The sequence below is a fragment of the Rhinoderma darwinii genome, chromosome 3, assembly GCF_050947455.1.
Source record: "Rhinoderma darwinii isolate aRhiDar2 chromosome 3, aRhiDar2.hap1, whole genome shotgun sequence".
Taxonomy (NCBI): domain Eukaryota; kingdom Metazoa; phylum Chordata; class Amphibia; order Anura; family Rhinodermatidae; genus Rhinoderma; species Rhinoderma darwinii.
The window spans coordinates 308,333,482-308,347,048 of NC_134689.1; the positions used below are offsets into that span (position 1 = coordinate 308,333,482).

General features: G+C 35.9%; 1 protein-coding gene across 8 annotated transcripts in view; it reads left to right on the forward strand.

The window, feature by feature from the left end:
- The window catches only part of NTRK3 (neurotrophic receptor tyrosine kinase 3), a 629,741-nt gene that overhangs the window by 426,298 nt on the left and 189,876 nt on the right, over positions 1-13,567 (forward strand). For all 8 annotated transcript variants that reach the window (XM_075858200.1, XM_075858201.1, XM_075858199.1 and 5 more), the window contains one exon: positions 7,370-7,558. In XM_075858200.1, the coding sequence (XP_075714315.1) occupies positions 7,370-7,558 (189 nt within the window). The remainder of the gene's footprint in view (positions 1-7,369; positions 7,559-13,567) is intronic.

Consider the following 13,567-nt stretch of genomic DNA (forward strand, 5'->3'; position numbering starts at 1 on the left):
ATTGCCCTGTGTACGGCAGTGATAAGCAGATAAACGAGCTCATCTGCTGATCGTATTGTTTTAAAAAAGTTAAATATTATTGTTGTTGGTAGCACATCTTCCTGTGTAAACAGGGAAACCTGCTTCCGATATGATAATAATGTATGGGGACGAGCGATAGGAGTAACGCACGCTCGTCCCCATACTAGCTCCTTGTGACAACGAGCTGTCTCATTGATTGGCGCTCGTTTACACAGCCCCAGATGAGCCGTGTAAGAGGACCTTAAGTTAAATAAAATAAATGTGAACAAGGCTCCAGAACCAGATAGGTAACACCCAAAAGTTTTTAAAGAACTTAGATCAGTTATTTGTGTTCCCGTGTTCACAATATTTAGAGATTCTCTAGTGAGTGGTATAGTGCCGAGCGACTGGGGCAGGACAATTGGGGTGCCCATTTTCTAAAAAAGCTCTAGGTCTTCCCTGGGTAATTATAGACCAGTAAGCTTAACATTCATAGTGGGAAACATGTTTGAGGGGCTATTGTGGGACTATATACAGGATTATGTGACAAAAAAATAGTATTATAAGTGACAGCCAGCACGGTTTTACTACGGACAGAAGTTGTCAAACCAACCTGATTTGTTTTTATGAAGAGGTGAGCAGAAGCCGAGACAGAGGGGCCGCTGTGGATATAGTGTTTATGGACTTTGCAAAGGCATTTGACACTGTCCTTCATAGACGTCTAATGGGTAAATTAAGGACTATAGGTTTAGAAAGTATCGTTTGTAATTGGTTTGAAAATTGGCTCAAGGACCGTATCCAGAGAGTTGATGTCAATGATTCCACAGAATTAACTAATTTGCAATTAAGCAAAAAGAAGCCCTAATTTCTGGCTAGCTTCAAAATGTATAAGCTAAAATATAACTTTTATTGAATATTCCTGAAAAAATAGTGTAGTAAACAACAGAGAAAGAAAAATTTGGGAATTCAAGATGATGATAAAATTCCAGTCATTGACACAAGGACTCAATCTAACACCTGGATTTATGAGCCACTACATGGACACACATAACAAACCCCATCAGACTGACTCCAGATGCATTATCTCCTAAGTCATCACCCTTATAACCTTAGTTTTATTCCCCCGGCTTATCCTAATGATGTATCACCTCATGTACTAATTGTCCTTGTATAACATCTAAAGGTTTTGCTTTTTTCTAAGTCATTCATTTGTTAACCAGCCTGAAGAAGGAGCATTTGTGTACTCTGAAAGCTGCATATATAACTTTTATGGTTAGCCAATAAAGGTATCATACCTACTATACTTTTGTCTTTTTTGACACAAAAGTATTTAACATTTTATATTGAATATTCCTAAATGAACAAAACAAAAAAATCACACATGTTAAATGTTAGCCAATGCTTACTGACAGTAAGAAGTTTGTATGGCACGTTGCCAGAAAAGTACTGGGTCAGTACGATACTACTGTATATGAATATTGAAACAGCGCCTGCAGAACGCTGTATTGATATAGGCAAGATAGAAACTGTAGCTAACTGCCAATAGAGCAATGAAATTAAAACATAAAGAGTAGCCCCCCCCGACATGTTTCACTACAAACGTAGCGTCCTCAGGGTTAGCCCTATTTGAACCCCTGAGGACGCTACTTTTGTAGCGGAACTGTCCCGTTTATCCAATATTTGTGGACGTGGTCATGGAAATAAGCCCTCACACCACTCTACTGATGAAAAATAAAAGAGTTATGGCTCTTGGAAGGTGGGGAGTCAAAAACGAAAATCAAAAAATGGCTTTGCCTTGAACCTCTTTGCAACCAGCACCTCAATTTTCATAACTTTTTTATTTTTGCATTAATTTTGCTAGAAATTATGCAAAATTCTACCACAGTCCCTGTCTGTATAACCACATTCTTTATTTCCATGACCACGTCCACAAATATTGGATAAACTGGACAGTTCCGCTGCTCACTACCTGTTCAGATATTATAGCCCTGGCACTTTTTATTTAGTCTATGATCTACAATTATGATCTGGGTGATCGTTCTTAACAAGTGACTCTCCCAATTTTACTCTCCCTAGGATATATGGTGCATGCAGATTATTAGTACCCAGATGTATAACTTTACATTATTTATGAAACATTTATGTAATTTATATTTCCGTCAATAGAGTGGTGTGAGGGCTTATCTTTTTCGGGAGGAGTTGTAGTTGTAGTTTTTATTGGTAGCATTTAAATACCATGTAATGCGCTGGCAAACTGAAAAAAATATTATTTTGCAGGCTGAAATTGCGATTCCTCCACTGTTTTTTGGGTATTATTTTTATGGATTTTACCGTGCAGTAAAAACGACAACTTTATTCTGTCCCTCCAATTTTTATATATTTTCTTATATTTTACTACTTAAAAACAACTTTTTGTTAAAAAAAAAAAAAATGTTTTGTTTCACCACATTCTGAGAGCCATAACGTTCTTATTTTTCCGTGGATTGAGCAGTGTGAGGGCTTATTTTTTGCGAAACGAGCTATAGTTATTACCAATTTTTGTTACATATAATTTTTTGATCATTTTTTATTATATTGTTTTTTTAGAGGTATGTTGACCAAAAAAAACAGCGATTTTGTAATTTTAAATGTTTTATTTTTTACGGCGTTCACCGTGCGCGTTAAATAATGCTATATTGTAATAGTTCAGAGTTTTACGGACGCAATGGTATCGATTTTGATTACTTTTTTTTTCTTACATTACTTTAGAGGAAATATGGGAAAAGGTTTTTTTTTCCTTTAAACTTAAGTTTTTTGGAACATTAAAAATAAAACTTTATTTAACTGATTCTTACTTTTTTTTATTAGTCCTAGGGGACTTAAACCAGCGATCGTTGGATCTCTTGCATGATATACTGCAACACTAATGTACTGCAGTATATCGTGATACTGACAGTCTCCTTTGGGCTTCAAAGGAGTACAAAGATGGCGGACCTGGGGGCCTTCATCAGGCCCACAGGCTGCCATGACAACCATCGCTTGATTCTAATAATTTAAATGCTGCAGTCGCGATTTAACCCCTTCCCGACATTTGACGTATCCATACGTCATAGCTGGGTAGGAGAAGTATGGAACGGGCTCACGGAGTGAACCCACTCCATATGACGCGGGTGTCGGCTGTATGTTATAGCCGACACTTCACAGTAACGAGCGGAAATGTTTAGCGACCGCGGCATATAAATCATTAGAAAGAGGGGGCGACCCCATCTAACAGCTCATCGCGCCCCCCTGCAATGCAATCACGGGGTGACAAATGTTGCTATGGCTGCCTAGGGGCCTAATGAAGGCCCCCAGGTCTGCCATCGTTGTGCTCCTATTAAGCGCTGCCTCCGGCAGGGCTTAATAGAAGCCTGTCAGAAAGACGATATACTGCAATACATTAGTATTGCAGTATATCGTGCAAGCAATCCAACGATCGCTGGTTGAAGTCCCCTAGGGGGATTAATAAAAAAAAGTACAAATTTGTAAAATAAAGTTGTTTTTTTTATGTAAAAAAATAAATAAAAAAAAATGTAAGTTAAAAAAAAACCTTTTTCCCATTTTCCCCCTAAAGCATAGTAAAAAAATAAATAATAATAATCATAATTGGTATCGCCGCCTCAGTAAAAGTCTGAACTATTACAATATATCATTATTTAACACAAAATAAATTTAATTTTTTACACTTCGTTTTTTACTTGTAAAATATAGAAAAAACTATATATATATATATTTGGTATCGCCGTAATCGTATTGACCCATATAATAAAGTTAACATGATGTTTTAATTGCATAGTGAATTCTGTAAAAACTAAGCCCAAAAAGACAATGGAAGAATCACAGTTTTTTTAATTTTCTACCCGTCAAATATTTTTTTTCCCATTTTCTAGTACATTATATGGCACAATAAATGGTGCTACGAAAAACTACAACTTGTCCTGCAAAAATCAAGCCCTTATAGGACCATATCAATGGAAAAATAAAAAAGTTATGGCTTCCAAAAGGGAGGAAAAAACTAAAATTAAAATCTGAAAGTTGTTTATGACGGGAAGTGGTTAAGGAATCAAAGTTTCGCCCATTGCAGTGAAATGTCGGCTGTATAACACAGCTGTCACTCGCTGAGTATGGAGCGCGGTCAGACTGTGAGCGCCCTCCATACTTCCCCTTAACCCTTATCATGTACAGTTATGTGATAATGCATTAAGGGATTAAGCAGGTTGTTAGCAAAGAAAATGATATTACTATAAAAGCATATTTTATGTTCCGTCTCCTCAGGTTTGAATTGTAAATTAACTTTGTCACTATGTAATGTCTGATATTGTTTGTTTCATGTTCCCTCTAAATTGTAAAGTGCTGCGTAATATGTTGGCGGTATATAAATAAATATTATTATAATTCACATCAGGACTGAGCAAGTAATCTGTGTCATATTACTGTTCAGTAATAGTTAGGAAATATTAATTGTGTGTTCCAGCGGAGCTGCTAGGGTCTTAAAAGATTAGGGCCACAAGCCCCAAGGTATACTACCCCCCAAACAAAAATGTGGCCTGTGGTCTACAACAGATAACATTGGGGAGGGGAGATGATGGCACCCTGCTCTGCCATTGTATTCAACTGTGTAAAGTTAAAAGGGGCAGGGCATAGAGGGCCTCTTTTAAAAGCGCCCTGTTGTGCCCTGCCACGCAAAAAAAAGTCCTGGCGCACCTTGTCCCAAAATACAGCGCCAGTCACAGGACCCTCAAAACAATAACGGCCAATGGTAGTCCAGCATTAGAACATGGTGGGTTTATACCTGTATAATGATTGGCCAAAGTGGGCAATGTTAGTCAGAAGGGGTCATACCTGGCCAACTACTTCTGCACCTGCCAGACTATAAATTATCTCTTATACATCACACTGTTGTGTTGGTGGCCGAGTAGACAAAACAATACTTATTATATACACCACAATCCACAGGATTTTCCACTGTTATTATCACTTTTAAAACAAATGCCCTGTGGACCGGCCTTATAAAATCTCTGACTGCTTGGCTCCAGTTTAACTTTTACTGCACCAGTGAACAATATAATGGCTGTTTGCTGAGAGCTAAAGATGTTTGGAATGAGTCATTTGAAGCAAACTTTAGAGTGGGATTTATTAGTATATGAGTCACTTGCTATGGTCTAATTCCCTTTTCCTTGTCAATAAAAAGCCCAAATCAGTCAGACATAGGTCAACTGTATAACACTGTGACATAGAGCTAAAAGCCAGAAAGTAGATCAGTCATATTTAGAACGCGTCCTTATGGAATAGTCTATTGTAGATGCATCCTATCAACAAATGATTGAAGAAGTTACAGTACACATACAAAATTGCTCTATGAAAAAAATGAATACAATTAATTAAATAATTAATAAAAGTTACAAATATTTGGTGGGTATGTTATAGGAATTATTTGCAGCATGGACATTCAGTAATTGATAATACAAAAATTCATACATCTTTGTGTTATAAATCATCACTAACCTTTTCAGTTCAATTACTTCACGCATAGTAGAAAAAAGCCTTCGTCTTGACTTGGGAAAACATTCAACAAGCTCCTGTTGATGGATCTATTATTAGCATAATATATGCCTTAATATCCATCAGCAGCCTAGCGCTCTAACAGATAAATACACAATGTATCTGTTAGGTTTCCATCTGTTAATACATCATTTTGGATGTGAAGGAGCTAACAAACATCAGTTATCATTTAATTTATAAGTAGCTAGCCCTGTGTATCCTCACAAGCCATAAGTGGCATAAAAACAAAGCCATAATCAGATCCTTCAACATCAACTAACTTGCTTGTGGACTATTTCTAAAAAGCAACAGCATTTTTATTTCTAGTGTATACTGCACTATATAAAAACAAAGTAAAATATAAGTGTAAAGTGCAAAAAACGGATGGTTTCTCATAGATTTTACATCTGATGACTATATCGCTTCTGTTAGTCGTAGAAGACATTTCAGTTTAACTCTTTCATGTAGGCGTTGATTGTGGAGCAGTAGTGCCCAGTTCACTGCTGGAATGAGTTATATAAGAATTCTAAAAAGTTTTTTAAAGGTGTAAAAATACAAAAGTGCCATCTTTCAAGTTCATTATTTATTATCCTGTGTTTCTACCTGTATCGGGTTTGTGCTTTGTGAGTGGAAAATGAATTATACATCAATCCTTATACTGAGCAATCTTATCCATGCACTTCCTCCGAATAAGGAAACATTTCTTAACAAACCAAAAATTGTATGTAGACAAATAATTACAAATTTATAAAGCCCAAAGCATTTGTAGAAATCCAAGATTTAGTTGGAAGAAGGCGACTGTGATTAAAGCCATCTAATTCCAAGTCTGACATTCTCCCTTGTGTTTGTGTTTTTTATTAATTTCCAGCACAACTTGTTTATATAAATTATTGATGCTTATTTGCAATTACAGTGCTAAAAGGTTTATTAATACATACAGCCGGCATTCAATAGCTTACAAACGAGGCCAATAATTAAATATTCACATTAGCTTAGAATTTGCAGAAATATATTTTTTACTTCATTATATAATATATTAACTTCAGAAATACATAAATGTATGACGTATTACGTAGCAGTAAATGTTATACAGCAGTTAGGTCAAACTGATACACAAAAGGACTTGAAGATCCATGAGTTGGGGGACCAATAGGGGCCTTTAGGCTAAGCCGTATCCAATTTCATGGGCAGTATGGTGTCTCAGTGGTTAGCACTGGGTCCTAAGTCCTCACTGAATCCTAGGTCCTAGGTTCCAACCAAGGACAACATCTGCATTATGTTCGCCCCATGTCTGCGTGGGTTTCCTTGTACGTTTTTTTTTAATGAAATTATCCCTACTCTGTTTGAGTTTGAGGGAAATTAGACTGTGAGCCCCATTGGGGACTGGGACTAATGTGAGAATAAATTCAATGGAAGTGGATCATTTACTCCTAGGTTTTATCACTTTTTGAGCTATTCCATTGTATGCATTAAAAACAGCAGACTTTACTATAGGCTTTGGAATAAATTATTTTGGCGGGCCTAGAGTAATATCTGCCTGCTACATGAGCGATATTGAAGCATATGGTTAGAAAGCTGACCTTCAAAATTTATTTTGAACCTACGTCTTTCATTGTATTGCTAAGCACATTGGTAAAAGCCATTACCTGCCGTTTATCATTTTAACAAAGTACTTTTTCAATAATTATTTCTTTCTACATTACGTTAGTTTTAGGGATTTCATTAATCTACAGTAAGAAAGACAACATTGCATGGATTACATAATCATTACGTATTAATTCATTAATCCAATTGTTTTGTCATTCTAAAGGTCCTGTCGCTGTGATAAGTGGAGAAGAAGATTCTGCCAGTCCCCTCCATCATATTAACCATGGCATTACGACACCAAACTCCTTAGATGCGGGTCCAGACACAGTAGTGATTGGAATGACTCGGATCCCTGTTATTGAAAATCCTCAGTATTTCCGTCAAGGCCACAACTGTCACAAGCCAGACACATGTAAGTATGACATTTCTCATAAAGTATAGTGCTGAGTATAGCAGAGCTGGGGAAGTCACATTAAGAGACTTTGATAGTAGTCGAGGCTTAAGTTTGACTTTGTGGTGTGTTTATGGGTTTGTTGTGTTCTAGATATTATACTGCATATATCTAAATAACTCATTAGAACCCACCATGTTGAAATTAGATGACAGAGCAAATAATAGATATTGAAGTATATGAAGCATGATTTTTTTTTATCATGTGCAGTAATAATGTAGGTTGGATCCCCATATTCTAGTATTCTGCTGAAGATCACATGTTAAACGTTTTATGTTTCAATGCCACCATAGCTCTGATTTGTCAATAATTGTTGTATTACTTATATGACTCTCTGTTGTTTATCATTGAGTCCCTTTTTCTATATAAATCCATGGCCCTTATTTATGAACTCACTTTCTTGATGAAGTGTACAAAATGACTCCATAATGTAACTTTTTGCATCCTAAACCTCAATAGACTAGTTATTATATTGTCCATTTCCATAACTTTTTAGAGCTATTACCGGTACATAATATATTATGTGACATTACACAATACCTACAGATATATAGTAATTTGTATAGAGCTTACTTGTTCAATGTCCATTTGAAATAGCAAGTGTTACACAAACACCCCTCTCTTTGATCAACCTTCTTAAGGATCTATTTGCCCGATGACAGGACAAATCAGACATGGTATAGCTTTGTTAATAATAATTAGAACTTCCGTCACTTTGATTTGTACATAAAACTTATGACATGAGATATCAATAACTTGGATAGTCTCTTAGGATATCACTTTTTAGTATCCCAACTCAAGTCAGGCTGTGGTGGCTTCTTCTTTCTGCTTTCCTCACCCTGTTGAGGTAGAATACTGTGAGGCATGGGGCTTTTCAAGGAAAAAAAAACCTTCTCAACAGTTCTTCAGGGTTACAGATGACATAGTTGACGGCATGTTTTCATTAAGAGTTTGAGCTAGGCCATACAATTTCACCTTCATCCTTGCTTTCTGCATTCATTTATCTTTGCATATCAACATTTCTTGTTGCTTTTACTGTTTGCTTTACTTCACTGTTTGCTTTACTTCTTTAAAGTGCAATACTAATTAAAATATATTGTGTTCAATGGTGGATTTTGCAAAAGTAGTATACATGTATATATATATATATATATATATATATATATATATATATATATATATAGATATATATATATAGATATATATGTATAGTTCACAGTGTAACCAATGTCAACTCTTGAAGTATGTGGAAGTTTCTGGCTCAAGAACATATATGTTTGCTATTTACACATTTGCCAAAGAGATAATATTTCTTCAACAAGCTGAACTTTGTGGAGTACCAACTTCTGGGAGGGGAAGCTTTATTGATGTTGCTTAACATTATGAAAAACATTACTATATCTTAACTAAGTTTAGAGAATGATCCTGAATATCTTTACTTTTAGTTGGGCATCTTCGTTGGTATACATAAGAAAAGGAAAGCTGCATTTGTATTATTTACTGAGTTTCAGATAATAGATAACGTTAATATGTAAACTACAGTAGATACTTACTGAATAAAATATACCAAAATAAATTTGAACCTAGTATTAATATTAGGAAGGCCTTTGAATAAAATCTCATAAGGGCCCTGTTTTTGCTGGTTATACCAATATAGCCAAACCAAGCCCTTCTGATAGAATGAACATTAGAAAACAGACTAATTATCAGAAATTTATACTTTATTTGCTATTGCTTATATAGTACCAACATATTCCGCAGCAATGTACAGAGATTTCCACCATTTACATCAGTCCAATTTTAGAAGCCAGTTAACCTACCAATTTGTTTTTTGAGTGAGGGAAGAAACCAGAGTACCCAGAGGAGACAAACACAAACACACGGTGAACACACAAACCTGATGCAAAGGTTTAGGCCTGGGTCCAATTCATACTAAGAACCCCAATGCAACAGTACTGACCAATGCGCCACCGTTCTACCCTACATTTGCTGGCATTTATGCAGGTAAATGGGAGTCTTTATTAGTTGCTGGTCCATGATACCACTTCCCAACCATATCAGTAACACTTGGCAGAAGTACTGACACTTTTATGGCTTCAATATTTTTAATTTATTGCAACCACTTCGTATCTTCATGACAAGGCTGTCCATACGACTGCTAGCAAAATCACATTGATATTTACTAAAAGTTTTAGCTGTAATACAAAGTAGATTCTTTGAATACAATACATATCACTCTCAATGTCCTTCTCCTTGTTTTAAATTACATTTTGTATTCTTTGTTCATGCATATGTCCTATTTATTCTGCTTACCAGCTTCCTTTTCATAAAAGGGCATGTCAATAAATGTTACTAAGTTACAGCCATTGAAAAACAACTCCTTGATACACTATTAATAGAACATTGGCGTGATGTAGATTTCTGTCCACCCTATGCTAACAAAAATTGCTTATGGCATACGATGACGGATGCTTATTTATTTCCACTTAGTTCAGCGTAATAGAGTCAGATCTGAAATATTGAAAACAGGTTTATGGATACTGATGTTGGGATAGAAGCAGCTTGGAACAATTTTCAGTCTCAGTTATTTTTCACTTATAATATAGCGGTCATTAGTGTACTGCTAGAAAGAAGGGTCGTGAGGACAAGTATGTCGTATCTGCTGTGATCTACAATCCTTCTTGGCTTTGCCTTGATCTTAGCAAATGAAGCTATTAAAAAGTAAAAAGTGATGTCACTTATCCAAGCAGGTGGGGAAAAGAACAGTGAATCACTTCTGGTCATTATGCAAATCGAAGAAAAGAACTGCAGCATTCGAGATAATCCAATAAATTGTATTTGATTTATTCACCAAGCATAAAAACACTTGCAACATTTCAACCCATAAATGGGTCTTCATCAAGCAAGACCCATTTATGGGTTGAAACGTTGCAAGTGTTTTTATGCTTGGTGAATAAAGCAAATACACTTTATTGGATTATCTCGAGTGCTGCAGTCCCTTTCTTCGATTTGCATATTGATTGTTTCCCTTGGACCTGGGATTCTTTGCTGCGTGCACCCCCCATGATTGGGGAGTTGTCCTTTCCCGCTGGTAAAATTTTTATGGCTGTGCTGCTGTTTTCTTGAATATCTATCACTTCTGGTCATTGCCATAGCAATTGAAATTGCAGAGGTCACATTTGTAAGTATAGCGAGTCCTAATTTCTAGAGCAGTGGATGCCCCTTTCCACCTATATTAGTATTATTATGATATTAGTAAAGTACTATGAAAAATGGGAAAATCAGAAAAAAAGTAATGCCTATAGGTTGGTTTCTTGTACTGTCAATCTGTTTCAGAAGGACAGTTGTAATGTGCATTCAATGAGTTTGCACAAAGCTAATATAAAGTGATGTAGGCATCGATTGTATTATTAATTCAAAAGTTCAAATGTAAGTAGCAAAGAAGGACAGCATTATCCAGATCTCAATCAGATCGAGCATCTTTGGAATGTGCTGAAAAAATAAGTTCTATCCATGAAGGCCTCACCTCGCAACTTACAGGAATTAAAGGATCTGCTGCTAATGTATTGCACGAGATACCACAGGACACTTTCGGAGTACTTGTAGAGTCCATGCCTTGACGGTCATAGCGTTTTTTGTGGCATGAGGGGTTGTTTTTCAGGAGTTGGTCTAGGCATTTTAGTTCCAGTGAAAATAAATCTTAATGCTTCAGCATACCAAGACATTTTGGACAATTGTATGCTTCCAACTTTGTTCGAACAGTTTGGGGGAAGACTCCTATTCTGTTCCAGTATTACCATGCCATAGGGGAACAAATCAAAGTCCATAAAGGCATGGCTGGGTGAGTTTGGTGTGGAAGAACTTGACCGGGCAGCACAGAGCCCTGACCTCATCCCCATCGAACTCCTTTGGGATGAATTACAATTACAAGCCAGGCCCTTTCATCCAGAATCATTGTTTGACCTCACTAATGCTCTTTGTGGGTGAATGGGCAAAAATTCCCACAGACACACTCCAAAATCTTGTAGAAAGCCTTTTCACTAGAGTGGGAGCTGTTTTTGCTCCAAAGAAGGGGGGGGCGGAGGGCGGCGACCAACTCCATATTAATGCCTATGGATTTAGAATGGGATGTCATAAAAGCTCCTTTAGGTATAATGTGTAAGGTCCCAATATTTTTGCCCATATAGTGTATGTACTATCCTTTTAATGATTGCAAGACCTATACATATCATTTGTTTGGATCCATAAATCACACTTTGATTATCTCTGAGCAAGGACAAATGGAGTTCATATGTAGATCCATGTCAACATAACTAATGTGTTAATCTTTGTACAAATCTCACCCTATTAAAATAGAACTAACTCTATAGTATATACATTAAGATTCATTTATTTTATTCTATTTTAAAAAAAATAGCTGTTAAGTTGTCCATAATGGTTTGTGGAAAAGGCAGTGAGACCTTGCTAAGCAATGACACTGCTGTTCAGCTCATAGCATGTTGTGTTTTGTCAGCTGTGAATAATAGCATTTCTTGATACGTGAAATACACAAAGGATTCTGCAGCTGTACACCTTTCATTAATCGTATGCACCACAGTTCAAGACAAACACTCCATAATGTCTTACAGGAAATAGAGGTTAAGATGTGCTAAATCTTTGATAAATACAAGTCATTTAGGATCAAGAACCGTTTGAAACCACAGAATTTGAGCCAAAGAGCAATTTTTGCCAATGTCTTTTTTATGCCAATTCCCATGGAATATTTCGATATTAGAATAGAAAATTGTTGCAGGAAGGAATTATTATTTAAGTAAAAAGAATTACAAAATAATTAGAGTTGCAAATGTACTGGACAAATCTTTACTCAGGAGAGTTTGATGAACTTTGGGAGAGTTTTTCTGGGATTTTGGTATTTGTAAGGAACTTTATAAAGGAATATTTTTGCCTGTGTTCCCTAATCTCCAACTTATGTCAATAAATGGCAGAACTCATTATAACATGTCTTTGCCAGGTCTAAAAAATAATCATACTCAATATTATGACATAGCATAGCATTACATCTCTACTCTCATATTACTGTATAACTAGACACATTTGCGATTCAAAAGTTTGAGAAAGTAGAATAATGGCCGCCATATTAGTTGTCACTCACCTTTCTCAGACTAGATAGTCTATTTCGTTTTTTCTTATATATAACAACTTAAGGGAAGACCTCAAGAATTTACAATTCTTATTTTTTTTCAAAATAAAAAATAAATGTAGAGCTATACATTAAGCAAATTTTCATAAATCAAATTTCACAGTACGATATATATATATATATATATACAACTGATGAGGCTATTGCAATTCTGATGTCCTTCACAAAATGGATCATTGATCCTTTCACATAAACTCATTGATTTAAAAAAGAATGAGTTAGCAGTAATGGCATTTCCACTAGTGGCCTCGAAACCAAGGTATACCACATAATGACAAAGTATAAAGTATTACTTTTGTTTGCAATGATAACTTAGGAGAACAAATAATTGAGAAATGTGTTCTTTTACCACACTAGTTCCTATGAAGCATATTGGCTTTTTCTGTTGTTCTGCAAATGTTAAATTTTCTAACATGACAGAAAATAATATTGGTAAGGATCCCGAAAGTTGAGACACCCACCTATGCTCTGAACACAGTATTCCCAGCTCTAGGAACTCTTTAGCTCTTACTGATATATCTATAAATCTATAACTTGGAGTTAGGCCTTATAGTAGGAGACGTAAGCACTCAGTTTGCTGGTTCTGTATAACGCTCCATACGTCACTCTATTACAGAATGATTCTCCTCTAGAAATAATGCTTATTGGAGACTAGCTTTGTAATATAACATTCAATTGAACATGATTTTTTTTCTCCAGTCAGATTCATTCAAAATCCATCTGATGCCACGTGAAGTGCCATATTTGCCTGTACTAGCACTGCTTCAGTA